Below are 19,112 nucleotides of genomic sequence, written 5' to 3' on the forward strand. Positions count from 1 at the left end.
CCTCGCTGTCAGAGGCATCTCACTTTTTGTTTTTTTGTTTTGGTTTCCCTACAGCGGTGTCTTGATGGATCTCAGAGCGCAGGAAGTCACGGCAGCCTGAGCCGGCGTGCTCGGCTGTAGATCACAGAGTTGTTGTCAGGCTGCGTGTCTCTGTAACGTGATTATTCAGACTATCTGCTGTCCTTTTGTCAGCCCTGAGTGGAGGCTTTGAATCCGTCTCGGGGGCACTTGACACGCCAAAAAAAAAGACAATCTCCACTTTTCACACCGGCTTATCATCGGCGGCTTGTTGTGACGTCTTACTTAACGTCTCCCAGGACGCAACATCTGCTGCTTCAATCTGTCCTCCCTCTGGGGAGGAAGATGTAAATTCATCCCTCTCTGCTCTTTCAGTTTTATAATCCCTGATTTCTCTGCTTGTTGTTGATGATCTTGTGTTCTCCTGCAGGATGTTCTGGCGGTTTCTGGCTTCACCGTGGGAAAATCTCCAACCGCTAATAAGGACAAGCTGCACCCGTGTAACCTGCTGCTGTCAGGAGACGACGCCTGTGTTTATGTGAGGACTTTAATCTGCAGTGTTTCGTTTGAAGTGTGTTTGACAAAAGGTTTCTCCTGTTTGTGTTTGTTTGTGTTTATTTGCACTTGAGAGGAAAATCTAAGGATCGCTGGAAGACAGCAATGAGAAGAGAGGAAACACAGAGATTCTATTTCCCATAACTACCTGCTAATCATACATTATCCCACTTATTACCTGGCTACTAACTTCAGATACAAACACATTGATTAAAGATTGTTTTATTGATTCAAAATGATTAATGTAACTGTTATTAATCCCACGTCAGTTATCGTTCCATGGCGATGGATTCTTATCTGCCTGTTGCCGCTGATTTAACATGAAACTGTCCTCATTCAGCTCTCCTTCTTCTCTGAGCTCTGCGGTTCACACACCTTTAAAAATAAACAAGGCAGATGTCATCACGTCATGTTAATATCATCACCAACGCTCATGGATTAAGTTTCTTTGTGCAGATAGCTAACCTGACAAATGGAGAAAAAAATAAATAACTGCACTACACCACCAGACCAGTAGAGGGCAGTAAAACAAAGAGGAATGCCATTCATCACAGATGACACCATAGAAGCAGACGGACAGGCAGGTATCATTATGAGCAACACAACAGTTAGCCTGTTAGCATGAAGAGACTCAGCTGGCGCTGTTTTAGATGGTGTTTTCACAGATGGAAAAAAAAATTACTGTGAATGGTTTTTGGAAAATTTTGAAAAATAAATAAAATTGAAAAAAAAAAAGTGAAAAAAAAAGTTGAAAAAACAAATTTTGACAAAAACAAATTTTTGAAAAAAAAGTTGAAAAAAAAAAAATTTGAAAAAAAAAAAAAATGAAAAAAAAATGAAAGACCTTTTGAATAAAAAATTGAAAAAAAAAAAATTTGAAAAACAAAAAATTGACAAAAAAGTTGACCCGGAGCATTTATTCGATGGTGCTATATTTCATCACAGATGGATTCACTGAATCAACTCGTGAGAGGAGATAAGCGCGAGTAGCAAAGACGTTTCAACACGGCTTTAAAATCCTTTTGAACTCAATAAGCCGTAAGAGATCAGAGATCGGCTGGTGTTTTGGTTTAAACAGCGAAGGTCTCCAGTTTACAGGGTCACTTTTAAAACCGGAACACCGGGAGGAGAGACGCATTCACGGTGGGCTGAGAGAAGACTACTGTTACAAGCTGCTAAATCAAGAGAATCACAGCTTCTTCTTTTGAAAAGTACACACACATACAAAAAAGATAGAACAAATAAAAACTAATGAAAGAAAGAGAAATCAAGAGAATCACAGATGAAAAAAACAATGACTGTGATTTGTATGGAAAAATGTAAAAAGATATAATGAAAAAAAAAATTTGAAAAAAAAATTAAAAAAAAAAAATTAATTTGAAAAAAAAAACTAAATAAATTTTGACAAGAACATTTTTAAAAAAAATTAAAACAAAATGAACTAAAAAAAAAAAAAAAAATTTAAATTTAGAAAAAAACAATTTGACAAAAGAGTTGACCCAGTTCCTGTCGAAATAATACATTTTCCTAAAATTCTAAATTGTGCTCCAAAAGCAGAAAAACATGAAAAAAAGTGAAAATTTTCTCCTGTGGTTAAAAACATGGAAAAAGCAATGAATGAATCAACACGTGAGAGGAGATAAACGCGAGTAGTAAAGTCGTTTCAACACGGCTTTAAAATCCTTTTGAACTCAAAAAGCCGTGGCAGAGATCGGCCGGTGTTTTGGTTTAAACAGCGACCCTGTTAACTGGAGACTCTCAGCCGGATGCATCCCTCATAAACGTCTTTAGACCATCATTAAATATCTGATGAGGATATTTTGAAATCTTAATAAAAACTAAACTAGTTTGCATTCCCAGGAACTCCCTCTGTGTTTCAACAGCTGTGTAAACTCCACAAACACTGACACGTTCAGCTGAAGGTCTCCAGTTTACAGGGTCACTTTTAAAACCGGAACACCGGTGGGCTGAGAGAAGACTACTGTTACAAGCTGCTAAATCAAGAGAATCACAGCTTCTTCTTTTGAAAAGTACACACACATACAAAAAAGATAGAACAAATAAAAACTAATGAAAGAAAGAGAAATCAAGTGAATCACAGATGTGTGTGATGTTATTGTGGACGGAAGGTGGAATAAAAACACTGCGGTTAATCTACCAATCAGACACGTTCAGCATTGCAGGCCCCGCCCCCCCCCGAAAGTCCAGGGACCTTTGAAATGTACCAGACCCTGGGTCCACCAAGCATCAAGCATCTTACACAGCAACACAGAAATGTTCCTGTGCTCAATCTGCTGAAAGAGACTAAAGAACGACCAAACTAAAAACTGGCGATCACATGCTGCATGAGAGGAGAAAACACTCACAGCACTTAAAAAAAACAACTATCCCTTTAAGTCCACCAAACTTTAAAACCTTCAGAGGCCAAACTCAGACACTTTGGTATCTGTTTACCTTCATGTGTTTGTGTTTGTGTCTGCAGGCTGACGCTCTGTCAGAGCCGCAGTCGTAAATGGAAAATGACTTATCCTCTAACGCGTCTTACACCGAGTCTGCGACAGATAGACGAATAAAAACAACACTCACACCTGCAGAAGTGTCTCTGCTTACCTGTGGATGAACTTCCCTTTGTTGTGATGTTCCACCTGCAGGCCCGGCTGGTGTTACAATAACAACAGAACAGGGTTCCTCAAGTTTGCAGCTTCCAACAACCTTTCTACCTGTGTTAAGAATCTGTTTAAATGCTGATGTGTCAGATGTTGTCAGTATTTGTTGTGTTAAAGTCAGAAAACCTCCAATCAGGGTCTGAAAACACGCGCCTGGTCAAAGAAATCCGAGAGTCTGAGTCTGTGTGTTCATTTTTCTTCAGTCGGCATTTCAGAGATATTACTTTCCCTCTCCTCGCCTCGTCTGTCGTTCACTGCTGTTCCTCCGGCAGCTCTCCATTCTGCACTGTGTGACTTCTTACTGAACCCTCACCACTGTAACGTCTCCTCCTGCGTCTGCCTCCTCCAGGTCTTCCGCCTGCCGACTCCTCCCGACCCCGGATCCCAGCCAGCCGTCAAGAGGAACTCTGCGCTCTCTGCTCAGGTCAGAATCAGAATCAGAATCAGAGACCTGGTTTATGGTTGGAGGTATTTTATCTGTCAGGAAGTTTTGGATTTAGCTGCTGTCACCTCAGCGGGATCAGGGTCTTGCTGGCCTTCTCTCTTGCTGGTGAGGAGGATCCTAGAGGTTTGATTTGAGTTTAGAATCAGAGTGCATTAATGTAAAACATAAAGTCTAAAGCCTGGTACACACTACAAGATAATCTGGACAGTTTTGGTCCCAAACTTCCTTTAACAGGCAGAAACCTCCAGCAGGACCAGACTCATGTTAGACACACATCTGCTGAGACCTACCGTGTTGGAGAGAGGGATAGAGGGAGATGAAGACAGAGAGAGATGATAGTGGGGAGACGGATAGTAGTAGTTGTAGCAGCTGGAGTCTGGCGAGTCCACAGCAGCAAGGTCTATGAAAAGAGAGAAGAGAGGGAGACCAGAAGAAAGAAAAAGAGGAGAAGAAATGGTGATGGGATGACAGAAGGAAATGACAGAATAAGAAAAGGAGACAAAGGATGAAGAAACATGGAAAGAACAAAGAGAGAGAGAAAGAGAAAGAAAGAGAGCAGAATGGAATGAAAAGAAAGGAAGAATGATTAAATAAAAGAAAAAAGTAGGATTGAAAGAGAAAGCAGAAATGAATGAAAGAAAAAATGAATAAATGAAAGAAAGACAGAAAGAAAGAAAGATAGGAAGGAGAGAAAGAAAGAATAAAGGGAGGAAGGAAGAAAGAAAGAAAGAAAGAAAGAAAGAAAGAATAAAGGAAAGAAAGAAAGAAAGAAAGAAAGAAAGAAACAAAGAAAGAAATAAAGAAAGAAAGAAAGGAAACTGGAATGAAAGAAAGAAAGAAGAAAAGAGAGAAGTAAAGAAAGAAAGAAAGGAATCTACAGCAGAGATCCAGAGGAACCTACGGGACAAGGGAGCTCAGGGACTCCAGAAAGGTCTATGGTTAGTAACTTTAATGGGACAGGAAGAGTTAAAGTAAGAGACAGGCAGAGAGAGGAGAGAGAGGGAAAGACAGGATCCCAGTATGTCAGTCTAAGCCTATAGCAGCATAACTAAGACCTGGTCCAAGCCTGATCCAGCTCTAACTATAAGCTTTATCAAAAAGGAAAGTTTGAAGCCTACTCTTAAAAGTAGAGAGGGTGTCTGCCTCCCGGACCCTGACTGGTAGATGATTCCAAAGGAGAGGGGACTGATAACTGAAGGCTCTACCTCCCATACTACTTTTAGAGACTTTAGGTAGGACTAGTTGTAGCAGCTGGAGTCTGGCACGTCCACAGCAGCAGAGATCCAGAGGAGACTACGAGACAAGGGAGCTCAGGGACTCCAGAAAGGTCTAAGAAAAGAGAGGGAGACTAGAAGAAAGAAGAAGAACAGAATAAATGGTGAAGGAATGACAGAAGGAAATGAGGGGATAAGAAAAGGAGACAAATGATGAAGAAACATGAAAAGAATAAGAGAGAAAAAAGAAGGAAAGAAATGAAGCAGAAAGGAATGAAAGGAAAAAAGAAAGAAAGAGGGACAGCTGGAAAGAAGGAATGATAGAGAGAAAGAAAGAATGAAATGAAATGAAGAAGAAAGAAGGGATGAAAGAGAGAAGGAATGAAAGAACGAAATTAATGACAAAAGAAGGAAAAAAGAAGGAGTGAAATAAAGACGAAAAGAAAGAAAGAAAGAAAGAAAGTAGGAAAGAAAGGATGAATAACAGACCCCAAAAAAAGGAATCTACGGCAGACATCCAGAGGAACCTACGGGACAAGGGAGCTCAGGGACTCCAGAAAGGTCTATGGTTAGTAACTTTAATGGGACAGGAAGAGTTAAAGTAAGAGACAGGCAGAGAGAGGAGAGAGAGGGAAAGACAGGATCCCAGTGTGTCAGTCTAAGCCTATAGCAGCATAACTAAGACCTGGTCCAAGCCTGATCCAGCTCTAACTATAAGCTTCTTCAAAAAGGAAAGTTTGAAGCCTACTCTTAAAAGTAGAGAGGGTGTCTGCCTCCCGGACCCTGACTGGTAGATGATTCCAAAGGAGAGGGGCCTGATAACTGAAGGTCCTACCTCCCATACTACTTTTAGAGACTTTAGGTATGAATAGTTGTAGCAGCTGGAATCTGTCACGTCCACAGCAGCAGAGATCCAGAGGAACTTACGGTACAAGGGAGCTCAGGGACTCCAGAAAGGACTATGGTTAGTAACTTTAATGGGACAGGAAGAGGTAAAGTACGTGCCTCACTGATCTGAAAATGTAAATATCACACATGTTCTTTCAGGACTGTTTTGGTGTAAATTTACAGATGTAACACAGACGAAACACTAAGACTGAAAATAAAGATTCCATATTTATTGGAGCAGCTGATTAAGGTTCATTAGAAAGCTTGTCCTGACTCCGACTCTGACTCCGGTCTTCTCTGTGGAATAAGTGCTTCTTAAAATAACACTGTACGTTTAAAGAGCACATGCTCTTTTTCAGATCTTTATTCTTCTAATTATTAAACCTTCTGAGGAAATGATGAAACCGACCGAAAAGCCTGGAGACTATCGCTGGCTCTGATCAGTCGTTACCTAAGCTTTTAACATTTATCAGAAATGACATTTGTTAGTTAAATGCCAAGATTAAAAAAAAAAGCTTTAAAGCTCACCAAACACCGTGTTTAGTTTGAAACGTCCTCAGTCTGTCGTCCTCACAGACTTGATGCAGAGGTGATGATGAGATCCACAGACTCCGTGTTCACACACAGCGAGTTAGCATGTTAGGAGGAATCTGTGACAGATGTTATACATGTATTTTTAACACCATGTCTAAGGTTGTGAAGACGTGTGTGACTGCAGCAGCTTCTTTTGAGATTAGTGTCGAAAACAAAATTGAACATCCACAGGAGAAGCTAATTAAGGGTTTTGCAGTAGGCCAACATGTCATGTAATACAGGATTTTACACCAATTCTTTGTATTTTTTAAAGGTGACATATCATGCAAAATTGACTTTTTAATGGTTCTCTACCTGAAATCTGTGTCCCTGTCTACAAACCCCCCGAGAATGAAAAGAATCCATTCTGCCCCTTTTCTGATTTCTCCACCTTTCTGTAAATGTGTGCTGAAACCAGCCGTTTCAGACTTCCGTGTTTTTGTTACGTCACAACAATATCCGGTCTGTCACGGAGTTAGAGCTCGGAGCTTGTTCAGCCCATAGATTGTATAAAATACAACTCAACCCCTCCTCTGTTTTTCATTCCCTGCACACATGTGTGCTAACAAGGAGCTTAGGAGGGAGGCATGCTAGTTGTAGGCTGTCTTAATAAACACAAAAGTCGGTTTGACTCCCCACGTCTGCAGATTTGAAGATCTAGTGGATGATTTTTATTTGTCATGGATAAGTGCTAGCGCTAGTTAGCATAGCTACATACCTACATGTCGTAGCTGTAGCTGTAGCTGTGTACCAAGACAAACGTCGACATACTGACAAATAAAACAACAAGTAACACAGAATCTGTGACCAATGGTTCAGAAAGGTCCCGCTGCCTTTCTGGTAGAGGTCGGTTTTACTCCCCACGTCTGCAGATTTGAAGATCTAGTGGATGATTTTTATTTATCATGGATAAGTGCTAGCGCTAGTTAGCATAGCCACATAGCTACATGTTCATAGCTGTGTACAAAGACACACGTCTACATACTGATAAATAAAACAACAAGAAACACTAAATCTGTGACCAATCCTTCAGAAAGGTCCTGCTGCAGGCGCCTCTCCGTCAGGATCAGATTCTGGATCAGATTCAGAGGGTTGAAGTAACGTGATCTCTGAGCAGCCGTGTATATTCAGCCAACATCTAAACATTAGATCAACGTGCTGGACAGCCGAGGCCACATCCACTTCCTGAGGGGGCGTGGTCAGAGAGAAAACAGACTGTTCTGAGCAGGGCTGAAGAAGAGGGTTTTTCAGGCAGACCAAAATCTGATTTCAAAGTGTTTTTTTGAGCATAAACTTTAAAGACATGTTCTGGGGACCTCTTAGTTGATGAAAAAAGCGTGATATGTCACCTTTTAAAGTCGTTTTTTAAAATGAGCAAAGAGATGTGATATAGCTTAAGCGTTACAGGAAGACCCTCCTCTTAAAGTGTCACTGGAACATCTGGGTCTTTATGGCCCCACTGTTGAATACATCTTTGATGATGCTACATACTTCAGTCACGACTGCATGACTGTCGCTTTCGGCCAGGAGAAGATGTCATCAGGTGGTGACCAACCTTCACTGGGCGTTTCGACCCTAAACCACAACGGGTCCAGCAGTGATGGCCAGTCACCGCCCATCTTCTCCTGGCCCCCACCTCAACTCCTCCCTCCTATTCCAGAGCCAACAAGATGCTCTTTCCGCTGCCTTCCCCAACCTACGGACAGCTGTCTTCCTCTCCCTTCCTGCTACTCCCAGCACTGTGAGTGTCTTCCACACAGGCTATGCCGGGAACCCCCTGCACCCGACCTCAACTGGGAATAGCCAGGCCTGCCATCTCTTGTCCTTGCACTGCTGGAGAAGGTCCTGGTACTTTGAGGCCTTCCTCTCATACGCCTCCTCACAACCATCTTCCCAAGGGACCATCAGTTCGATCAGGATGATCTTTTTGACTCCTCTGACCGTAAGACCAAGTCGGGCCTCAGCGATGTTTGCACAAACTGGGGGAAGACTAGTCTCCTTCCCAGGTCTCTCATCTTCCATGATTGTGCTGCTTGGAAAAGGCCCTTCTTGGTCTTCTTGGGGGCTGGTGGTTTCTGCCCTTCCCTGATGAACTGCACTGATGGTGTAGGTCTCTCATTGGTCTGCCGCAGAACTACTTTACCGAGAACTAAAAGGTTCCTGTGCCCCCATTGTTGTCTGCGTTTCAACCGCGGGCTGAAGTCCCGGGTAGATTGTGTAAATCAGGCCAGTGACGTATGGAGAAAAAAACGTCCCGTTACTTTTGAAAGTTACTTTTCAAAAACCTGAAAGTCCCGGGACCTTTGAAAAGTACTACCCCCCCTAGCAGGTGCTTTTTAGGGGGGAGATTATCTACCCCTGAACTAAATCTAGACCCTGGGTCCTCTGGTCGAAATGCAAGTAGTTCCGGGGTAAAGTCCCTAGTTCCGGGGTAAAGTTCCAGCGGTCTAAAAACGCCATTAAATACTCCCACACGTCCATTATTTCTTTCATGTTTGACCATGAAAGCAAGTAAAAGTTTATCCAAGGGATCAGAGGACAGCACCACACCAGGTAGGGAGGCAAGAGAGATTAGTCTTCAAACGTATGGCCTACAGTCGTAACAATATAAATATGATCATTCTGCCAGTTTGAGCAGTTTAAAGGATTGATTGTCTCCAAAAATCACAGCTGAACCTGCAGAAACACTGAATACACTTTTCTTCAGAATCAGAATTAGAAATACTTTATTTAACCCCGGGAGGGAAATTTGGTTCTTGTTCAGTCAGAAACTGAAACAGAAATTTAAGGTGAGTACAGACGGATAAATATTAATTTACTTTACACTCGAAAACATTCCTCTGCGCTCTGTGAACATCAAACATGCTGCAAATGGAAAAAAAAAAAAAGGTGCAACAGATTTTCAATTACTCAGATTAGCACCTCAGGTGTTTGTGTCATGCTTACAGTCTACCTCTGCTTTCACGTAAACATGTTTTGAATGAAACACGTGCAGGAGGTAATGATGTGTATACATCAACACTAACCCCGTCTTAATGCAAACACAAATCAGCAGAGCGGAACAGAAAGCAATTAAGCTCCTGCTGTGGAAATGTGTTAGCAGACTGATTACTGATTTAATGTTATGCGGCCGTGACTGACGAGGGGTTAGGTCACACCTTCACTTTGAAGTGTAGTCGCAAACTCACTGTATGTACAGACATTAGAGTTCAACATGTGTGTAACTGTAAAGGGGTTTTATGACTGGAGGACCCAGGGTCTAAATTTAGTTCAGGGGTAGATAATTTCCCCCCTAAAAAGCCCCTGCTCAAGGGGTAGTACTTTTCAAAGGTCCCTGGACTTTCGGGGGGGGCGGGGCCTGCAATGCTGAACGTGTCTGATTGGTAGATTAACCGCAGTGTTTTTATTCCGCCCGCCGTCCACAATAACATCACACACATCTGTGATCCTCTTGATTTCTCTTTCTTTCATTAGTTTTTATTTGTTCTATCTTTTTTGTATGTGTGTGTACTTTTCAAAAGAAGAAGCTGTGATTCTCTTGATTTAGCAGCTTGTAACAGTAGTCTTCTCTCAGCCCACCGTGAATGCGTCTCTCCTCCCGGTGTTCCGGTTTTAAAAGTGACCCTGTAAACTGGAGACCTTCAGCTGAACGTGTCAGTGTTTGTGGAGTTCTCCAGTTAACAGGGTCGCTGTTTAAACCAAAACACCGGGTGATCTAAAGCCGTGTTGAAATGTCTTTGCTACTCGCGCTCATCTCCTCTCACGTGTTGATTCATTCATTGCTTTTTCCATGTTTTTAACGGCAGGCGCAAAATTTTCACTTTTTTGCATGTTTTTATGCTTTTGGAGCACAATTTCAAATTTGAGAAGAATTAATTTTTTCGACAGGCTCCGGGTAAACTTTTTTTTGTCATTTTTTTTGGTCATTTTTTTATTTTTTCAAAAAAAAAAAAAAAAAGTTTGTCAAAAAAATGTTGTCAAAATTTTATTAAAAAAAAAAATAAAAAAAAAATTCAATTTTTATTGTCAATTTTTTTTTCAAATTTTTTTTTTCAATTTTTTCAAAAAAACATTCACAGTCATTGTTTTTTTCATCTGTGATTCACTAGATTTCTCTTTCTTTCATTAGTTTTTATTTGTTCTATCTTTTTTGTATGTGTGTGTACTTTTCAAAAGAAGAAGCTGTGATTCTCTTGATTTAGCAGCTTGTAACAGTAGTCTTCTCTCAGCCCACCTTGAATGCGTCTCTCCTCCCGGTGTTCCGGTTTTAAAAGTGACCCTGTAAACTGGAGACGTTCAGCTGAACGTGTCAGTGTTTGTGGAGTTTACACAGCTGTTGAAACACAGAGGGAGTTCCTGGGAATGCAAACTAGTTTAGTTTTTATTAAGAATTCAAAATATCCTCATCAGATATTTAATGATGGTCTAAAGATGTCTATGAGGGATGCATCCGGCTGAGAGTCTCCAGTTAATAGGGTCAAGTTTTTTCTGCTTTTGAAACACAATTTCAAATTTGAGGAAATTTTTTTTTTTTCAACAGGCTCAGGGTCAACTTTTTTGTCAATTTTTTTTTTCAAAATGTTTTTTTTTTTCAAAAAAAAAAAATTCCCAAATTTTTATTTTTTTAATAAAAAATGTGTCAAAATTTTTTTTTCAAATTTTTTTTTTCAAATTTTTTTCTTGTCAATTTTTTTTTTTTCAAAAACAAAAAAAATAAAATGATAATTGTCAAATTTTTTTTGAGTTCAAAAGGATTTTAAAGCCGTGTTGAAACGTCTTTGCTACTCGCGCTTTTCTCCTCCCACGTGTTGATTCAGTGAATCCATCTGTGATGAAATATAGCACCATCTAAAACAGAAGACCCCGGAACTCTTGGTCGAAACACACCTTAAGCCTGTAAATGAGTTGGTGATATTAAGCGTCTCAGGAATCTTACGCTACTTGTGCCTCATGTTTACTCCTCAGGTGTCCAGAGGAGCCAAGGCGCCAAAAGTCACATACGTCAAACTGGGCGAACTGAAGGCTGGACCTGCAGTCAACGTATACGGAGTGGTGACGTTCTTCAAACAGCCGTACAAGTCCCGCGGCACAGGTCAGTCCAAAACTAGACCTCATGTTAATAAAACTTCCACCATGAGCAGAGCACTTTGCAGCATTTAGCAAGTTACAGTGGCAAGGACAAACTTCCTTTAACAGGCAGAAACCTCCAGCAGGACCAGACTCATGTTAGACACACATCTGCTGAGACCGTGTTGGAGAGAGGGATAGAGGGAGATGAAGAGAGAGAGAGAGATGATAGTGGAGAGACGGATAGTAGTAGTTGTAGCAGCTGGAGTCTGGCACGTCCACAGCAGCAGAGATCCAGAGGAACCTACGAGACAAGGGAGCTCAGGGACTCCAGAAAGGTCTATAGTTAGTAACTTTAATGGGACAGGAAGAGTTAAAGTAAGAGACAGGCAGAGAGAGGAGAGAGAGAGAAAGACAGGATCCCAGTGTGTCAGTCTAAGCCTATAGCAGCATAACTAAGAGCTGGTCCAAGCCTGATCCAGCTCTAACTATAAGCTTTATCAAAAAGGAAAGTTTGAAGCCTACTCTTAAAAGTAGAGAGGGTGTCTGCCTCCTGGACCCTGACTGGTAGATGATTCCAAAGGAGAGGGGCCTGATAACTGAAGATTTTACCTCCCATACTACTTTTAGAGTGTTTAGGATCAGTGAGCAGGCCTGTCGTTCAGAGAGCCCATTGGTTTGGCACCATTTGCACCATTTGTGTTGTTCCACCTGTGGTGCATTCATACAAAACCACATCAAATATACAAACTATCCCTTTAAGGATTAATCAGTAGGTCAAAACAATGGGATTCAGCCTTTTTTGTCATGAAATTTAGGCTCTTTTTGTATTTTTTAGAACGTTAAAATGGTGAGAGAAAGAGGTTTAATTCTCAAACAGGCTGTAAAATGTAGTGTTATATTTTAGTTGTAAAACGATAGAATCCAAACTCCCCTCAGGGATTAAAGGAAGTGTTTTTTATCATGAGTTCTTTTTTTAACATTCATCAGTTTTAATCTGAAAACTATCAGTGTGTAAAAGTGGAGTAACTTCATCCTGTAGAGCTTTAAAGAGACACTGTTTAAAGAGCAGACTTCAGCACCACGGACAGCGACACTAAGCCGCTCAGCACCCGTGTGTGAAATTTTTCAGAGACATGTTTTAAAAAACGCAGGAAAGATGGATAGTTGTTGCTAAACGGGTTCCCAAAAAGTTAAACCACATCACCTCAGCTGAGACTGAAACGAGCTGACGGGCCGCACAGAACGGGAGCTCTTTCATGAGGTGATGAAAGGTGGATGAGTGCTGAGGTTTGTTTAGGTGTAAAATGTCTCTGATTATCCCAGTAACACACTCGGAGAGGTGTGGAGAGGAGTAATGTGTTTGCAGGTGATGTGTTGATGGTGTAATGGTGGAAGTCTGAGTGTGACAGAGCCGCTCAGGCTTTGGGTTCAGTGCTCGTCAACATCGCAGAGGAAGCTGCATGAATCAAATCCACTGAAAGTCTGCGTACTGGGTTTTTAATTCAGCACAGTTCCCTTTTGACACGCTGGATCTGAATCTGATATCATCATGAAGCAGAAACTGAGACCTGAGGAGGACTGGAGAGAGAGAGAGGGATGGAAATGATGATAAGAAACACCAGGCTGATCAGTCCACCTGCAGCCATGTGTGTGTGTGTGTCTGTGTTTATGTGTGTGTGTGTGTTTGGACAGATAATAAAGAGAAATCAACATCTAGACCGGATAATGTCTGGACTTTGTCGTTGTCTTCCTGGATCCTTCAGGCGTCTGTTAAAGTAAACCCAGATATTAAAATAATCCATCTGATCAGACGCCAAAATACAAGACTCTTTCCAAACAGAGCAGGTCTAGACCGTCCTCTATGTTCTATTATTAACAAAGACCCAACATCAAGACAGGATCAGATCCAGTCCCATCTTCCAGACAGGACTCAGTCTGATCTCATCTTAATCCACCATGAGCAGAGCACTTTGCAGCATTTAGCAAGTTACAGTGGCAAGGACAAAGTTCCTTTAACAGGCAGAAACCTCCAGCAGGACCAGACTCATGTTAGACACACATCTGCTGAGAGTCTGAGACGTCCACAGCAGCAGTGGTCCAGAGGAACCTACGGGACAAGGGAGCTCAGGGACTCCAGAAAGGCCTATGGTTATATTTAAGGCATGCTTTAAGAAGCATATATAAGGTGTTTCCTTGTGATGCTACCTAGAGGAAGCATATATAAGGTGTTTCCTTGTGATGCTACCTAGAGGAAGCATTTATAAGGTGTTTCCTTGTGATGCTACCTAGAGGAAGCATATATAAGGTGTTTCCTTGTGATGCTACCTAGAGGAAGCATTTATAAGGTGTTTCCTTGTGATGCTACCTAGAGGAAGCATATATAAGGTGTTTCCCTGTGATGCTACCTAGAGGAAGCATATATAAGGTGTTTCCTTGTGATGCTACCTAGAGGAAGCATATATAAGGTGTTTCCTTGTGATGCTACCTAGAGGAAGCATATATAAGGTGTTTCCTTGTGATGCTACCTAAAGGAAGCATATATAAGATGTTTCTTTGTGATGCTACCTAGAGGAAGCATATAAAATGTGTTTCCTAGAGGAGGCATATATAAGGTGTTTCCTTGTGATGCTACCTAGAGGAAGCATATATAAGGTGTTTCCTTGTGATGCTACCTAGAGGAAGCATATATAAGGTGTTTCCTAGAGGAAGCATATAAAAGGTGTTTCCTAGAGGAAGCATATATAAGGTGTTTCCTTGTGATGCTACCTAGAGGAAGCATATATAAGGTGTTTCCTTGTGATGCTACCTAGCGGAAGCATATATAAGGTGTTTCCTAGTGATGCTACCTAGAGGAAGCATATAAAATGTGTTTCCTAGAGGAGGCATATATAAGGTGTTTCCTTGTGATGCTACCTAGAGGAAGCATATATAAGGTGTTTCCTTGTGATGCTACCTAGAGGAAGCATATATAAGGTGTTTCCTAGAGGAAGCATATAAAAGGTGTTTCCTAGAGGAAGCATATATAAGGTGTTTCCTTGTGATGCTACCTAGAGGAAGCATATATAAGGTGTTTCCTTGTGATGCTACCTAGCGGAAGCATATATAAGGTGTTTCCTAGTGATGCTACCTAGAGGAAGCATATATAAGGTGTTTCCTAGTGATGCTACCTAGAGGAAGCATATATAAGGTGTTTCCTTGTGATGCTACATAGAGGAAGCATATATAAGATGTTTCCTTGGGATGCTACCTAGCGGAAGCATATATAAGGTGTTTCCTTGTGATGCTACCTAGAGGAAGCATATATAAGGTGTTTCCTAGTGATGCTACCTAGAGGAAGCATATATAAGGTGTTTCCTTGTGATGCTACCTAGAGGAAGCATTTATAAGGTGTTTCCTAGAGGAAGCATATATAAGGTGTGTCCTATTATATGCTTCCTCTAGAACAGGCAGAGCGAGGGAAAGACAGGATCCCAGTGTGTCAGTCTAAGCCTATAGCAGCAGAACTTAGAGCTGGTCCAAGCCTGATCCAGCTCTAACTATAAGCTTTATCAAAAAGGAAAGTTTGAAGCCTACTCTTAAAAGTAGAGAGGGTGTCTGCCTCCTGGACCTTGACTGGTAGATGATTCCAAAGTGAGAGGGGCCTGATAACTGAAGGCTCTACCTCCCATACTACTTTTAGAGACTTTAGATAGGAGAATAGAGCTGTCTTTTGTTCCTTGTTGTTCCTTCTTGGTCTCTCTCACCAGAGAAAGTTTCTCTCTCCACAGATTTCTGCTCCATCCTGAAGATCACAGATCATTCCAAACAGGAGATCCTTTGCAAAATCTTCTGTAAGACGCTGGAGGACCATCCCAAAGTCTTCCAAGTCGGAGACATCGTCCGCCTGCACGGAGTAAAGGTCTGGGATAGAAGCAAAAACTAAAACCTTAAAACCACTAGATGTCCACCTGAGCTAAAGTTAAACTTCTTTTCCTCTACGCAGCCTCACTCCTACAGAGACACCATCGAGCTCGTCAAAACATTCGGTTTCTCCGCGCTGACGTTCGACGGCCTCGTCGGCAGACCCGTAGAGCCCCGGACCTCCAGCCTCTCCTTCTACTTCGACCAGGAGGACCGACGGGTGGTGGAGGAGCTGCGATCGTGGGCTGCGTCCCAGAGTTTCCTCCCTCCCTGTTACCACGCTCCCTCTGTCTGCCATCGAGCCCAAAGTTTACTTCGACCTGACCTGCCAGCTGCTGTCCAAGGCTCCCGTCGACACCACCTGCACGCTGCTGAGGGTAAGAGAGTAGAGCAGAACGATGCAAAGGCAGCAACATTAGATATGTTTAAAGGCAGAGACTACATTTCCCATGAGCACCTTCACCCTCTTTGGAAGGGATGTAGCTCTTTTGAATCCTCCTTTATTTCCCCTGTTTTTCTCATTCCTGATTTAGTCTCTTTTCTTGGTTTTCCCAACGTCTCTCTCTCGTTGACCGGTGCTCTGGTTGAAAAAGTGACCGTGTTAACTGCCGACTTTCAGCCAAATGTGCCAGTGGAAAAATATCACCATACAGGGTCACTCATTAAACCAAAACACGTGGCACTCCTGAGCTCATAGTGCCCCATTACCACTCTAGAAAACTACGCTCCCAGCATGCAGGCCTGCTCATCGTACCTAAAGTCTCTAAAAGTAGTATGGGAGGTAGAACCTTCAGTTATCAGGCCCCTCTCCTTTGGAATCATCTACCAGTCAGGGTCCAGGAGACAGACACCCTCTCTACTTTTAAGAGTAGGCTTCAAACTTTCCTTTTTGATGAAGCTTATAGTTAGAGCTGGATCAGGCTTGGACCAGGTCTTAGTTATGCTGCTATAGGCTTAGACTGACACACTGGGATCCTGTCTTCCCCTCTCTCTCCTCTCTCTTCCTTTCTCTCACTTTAACTCTTCCTGTCCCATTAAAGTTACTAACCATAGACCTTTCTGGAGTCCCTGAGCTCCCTTGTCTCGTAGGTTCCTCTGGATCTCTGCTGCTGTGGACGTGCCAGACTCCAGCTGCTACAACTACTACTATCCGTCTCATCACTATCATCTCTCTCTCTCTCTTCATCTCCCTCTATCCCTCTCTCCAACACGGGCTGAGCAGATGTGTGTCTAACATGAGTCTGGTCCTGCTGGAGGTTTCTGCCTGTTAAAGGAAGTTTGTCCTTGCCACTGTAACTTGCTAAATGCTGCAAAGTGCTCTGCTCATGGTGGATTAAGATGAGATCAGACTGAGTCCTGTCTGTAAGATGGGACTGGATCTGACCCGGTCTTGATGTTGGGTCTTTGTTAATAACAGAACATAGAGTACGGTCTAGACCTGCTCTGTTCGTATTGGAATAGAAAACATCAGCCATTTAGAAAGATCCCTGACGGGCTCAGATACCGGTCTTCGAGGTGTCTGAACAAAAACTCTGACAACAAAAAAAGTTCTGATATTTTCCTTAAGTCCCATCACAGTCAGATTTATTCACATTTAAGCTGACTGCTTCACAGTAATACAGTCGAGAGCAAAGAATGCTTAAAAAAACCTTTGTTGACGTTGATCTCTGGTGCTTAAGGAGAGGTATTAAAATCTATTCTTGGTCTAATAGGCGTTTATGATCTGGAAACGATCCTCTCCTGGATGTGTGAGTGGTTGTGTAACAGCAGGCAGCGAGCTCAGAGCAGCTTTGGAAATCAGTGAGAGGAGACTGGCAGCAGACCAGCAGTCACTGCCAAATCCTGCTCACATTTATCTCCTCTATCAGCCTCACTGGCAGCAAACCCCGGCTCCACTTAAAGCCTCGTTTCTGCTCTGAAAAGCGAGGTGGCAGGTAAAACAGCTCAGGACCCAGATAAAAAAAACCACACGAGACCTCCTCCCACCGAGGCCACCTGACTCCTCTCGAGCAGCTTCATCAAAGACACTCACCCTAACGAGACAAGTCACATTAACATCGGCGACAAGAAATAAACAAGGGACTATGGGTAATAAACACAAGACGGCGAGGACTAATGGATGTAAGCTGACAGTAAACAGCCTCGGGGGAAGCTTCCCGGTGCTGCAGAGGGAGCGCAGAAGAGTTTTCAGGTGTTTGTTAGCCGCAAACATCACAGACTAAAAGGTCAAGTTCTCCCCGAGTCCTGCAGGTCGTCAGTCTGTGATGATGAAGCCATTCAAATACAGTCCTGTGGTCGTGTGACTCCGCTCGAGTTGAATTTGTCATGAAGGAAATAAAAGAATCCATGAGCCGGAAAACAAAACATGAAGAGGAGAGGTCTCACTGCGGTCGTCTCTGCAGGGTGAGCGTGCTTCTCCTCTGACAGCACAACAAAGACCAACCCGAGAGGAGAGCCAGGTGAGGTTGGCGACCGGTCGATCACAGATGGTGTTGTTTTTATGACGGGAAAAAATAAACAGGATTCAACAAAGTCCCCGCAGACCTCGCTGATGCTTTCATTTTACAGATGTGAGGTCAGAGTGATGGACGGATGGAAAAGGAGGAATCCTTACTGATACTTTCAACTTGCAAAATGATGACATCACGCATCAAGAGAGGGTGGAAGGAGACAGAGGAGGTCCAACATCAAGACCGGATAAGATCCAGTCCCATCTTCCAGACAGGACTCAGTCTGATCTCATCTTAATCCACCATGAGCAGAGACCTTTGCAGCATTTAGCAAGTTACAGTGGCAAGGACAAACTTCCTTTAACAGGCAGAAACCTCCAGCAGGACCAGACTCATGATAGACACACATCTGCTGAGACCGTGTTGGAGAGAGAGAGATGAAGAGAGAGAGAGATGATAGTGGTGAGACGGATAGTAGTAGTTGTAGCAGCTGGAGTCTGGCACGTCCACAGCAGCAGAGATCCAGAGGAACCTACGAGACAAGGGAGCTCAGGGACTCCAGAAAGGTCTAAGGAAAGAGAAAAGAGAGGGAGACCAGAAGAAAGAAAAAGAGGAGAATAAATTGTGATAGAATGACAGAAGGGAAGAACGGGGAGTGAAAGAAAGAATAAAAGAAAGAAAGGAAGGAAAGATGGAATGAACGGATAAAGGAATTAAAGAAAGAAGGAAAGGAGAAGAGAAAGAACGAAAGACAGACCCAAATAAAGGAATCTATGTCCACAGCAGCAGAGATCCAGAGGAATCTACGAGACAAGGGAGCTCAGGGACTCCAGAAAGGTCTATGGTTAGTAACTTTAATGGGACAGGAAGAGTTAAAGTAAGAGACAGGCTGAGATAGTAGAGAGAGGGAAAGACAGGATCCCAGTGTGTCAGTCTAAGCCTATAGCAGCATAACTAAGACCTGGACCAAGCCTGATCCTGATCTAACTATAAGCTTTATCAAAAAGGAAAGTTTGAAGCCTACTCTTAGCTTTTCTCAGCTTTTCTCTCTCTGTCGCATCTTCAAAAACCAGTGTCTCCTTGGCGTCTCTTCCGCAGACTTGAACTCTCATCACATGTCTTGTTTGTGTTCGTTGTCAGGTCTGGGATGGGACCAGGTGTCCTCACGCCCTGCTGAAGGTGATGGTGGAGCCGGACGTCACAGAGGGGCCGTCCTCCTTCTCCGCAGAGAAAGAAAGCCTCATCGCCAACGTCCTCGTCTACGACAACCACGTGGAGTTCGCCAGGCAGCTCAAGGTCAGAGTTCAACGTCACAAACTGAGATTATAGAGGA

The 19,112-nt window shown here is 42.7% G+C and overlaps 1 protein-coding gene across 1 annotated transcript in view; it reads left to right on the forward strand.

Moving 5' to 3' along the window:
* Positions 1 to 19,112, forward strand: part of pot1 (protection of telomeres 1 homolog) — an 82,762-nt gene that overhangs the window by 17,343 nt on the left and 46,307 nt on the right. Inside the window, 8 exon segments of the mRNA XM_034686309.1 lie at positions 364 to 426; positions 429 to 556; positions 3,589 to 3,663; positions 11,325 to 11,451; positions 15,197 to 15,327; positions 15,412 to 15,597; positions 15,599 to 15,706; positions 18,920 to 19,075. Coding sequence (XP_034542200.1) covers positions 364 to 426; positions 429 to 556; positions 3,589 to 3,663; positions 11,325 to 11,451; positions 15,197 to 15,327; positions 15,412 to 15,597; positions 15,599 to 15,706; positions 18,920 to 19,075 — 974 coding nt within the window.

Source organism: Notolabrus celidotus, chromosome 6, assembly GCF_009762535.1.
Source record: "Notolabrus celidotus isolate fNotCel1 chromosome 6, fNotCel1.pri, whole genome shotgun sequence".
In the NCBI taxonomy this organism is placed as follows: domain Eukaryota; kingdom Metazoa; phylum Chordata; class Actinopteri; order Labriformes; family Labridae; genus Notolabrus; species Notolabrus celidotus.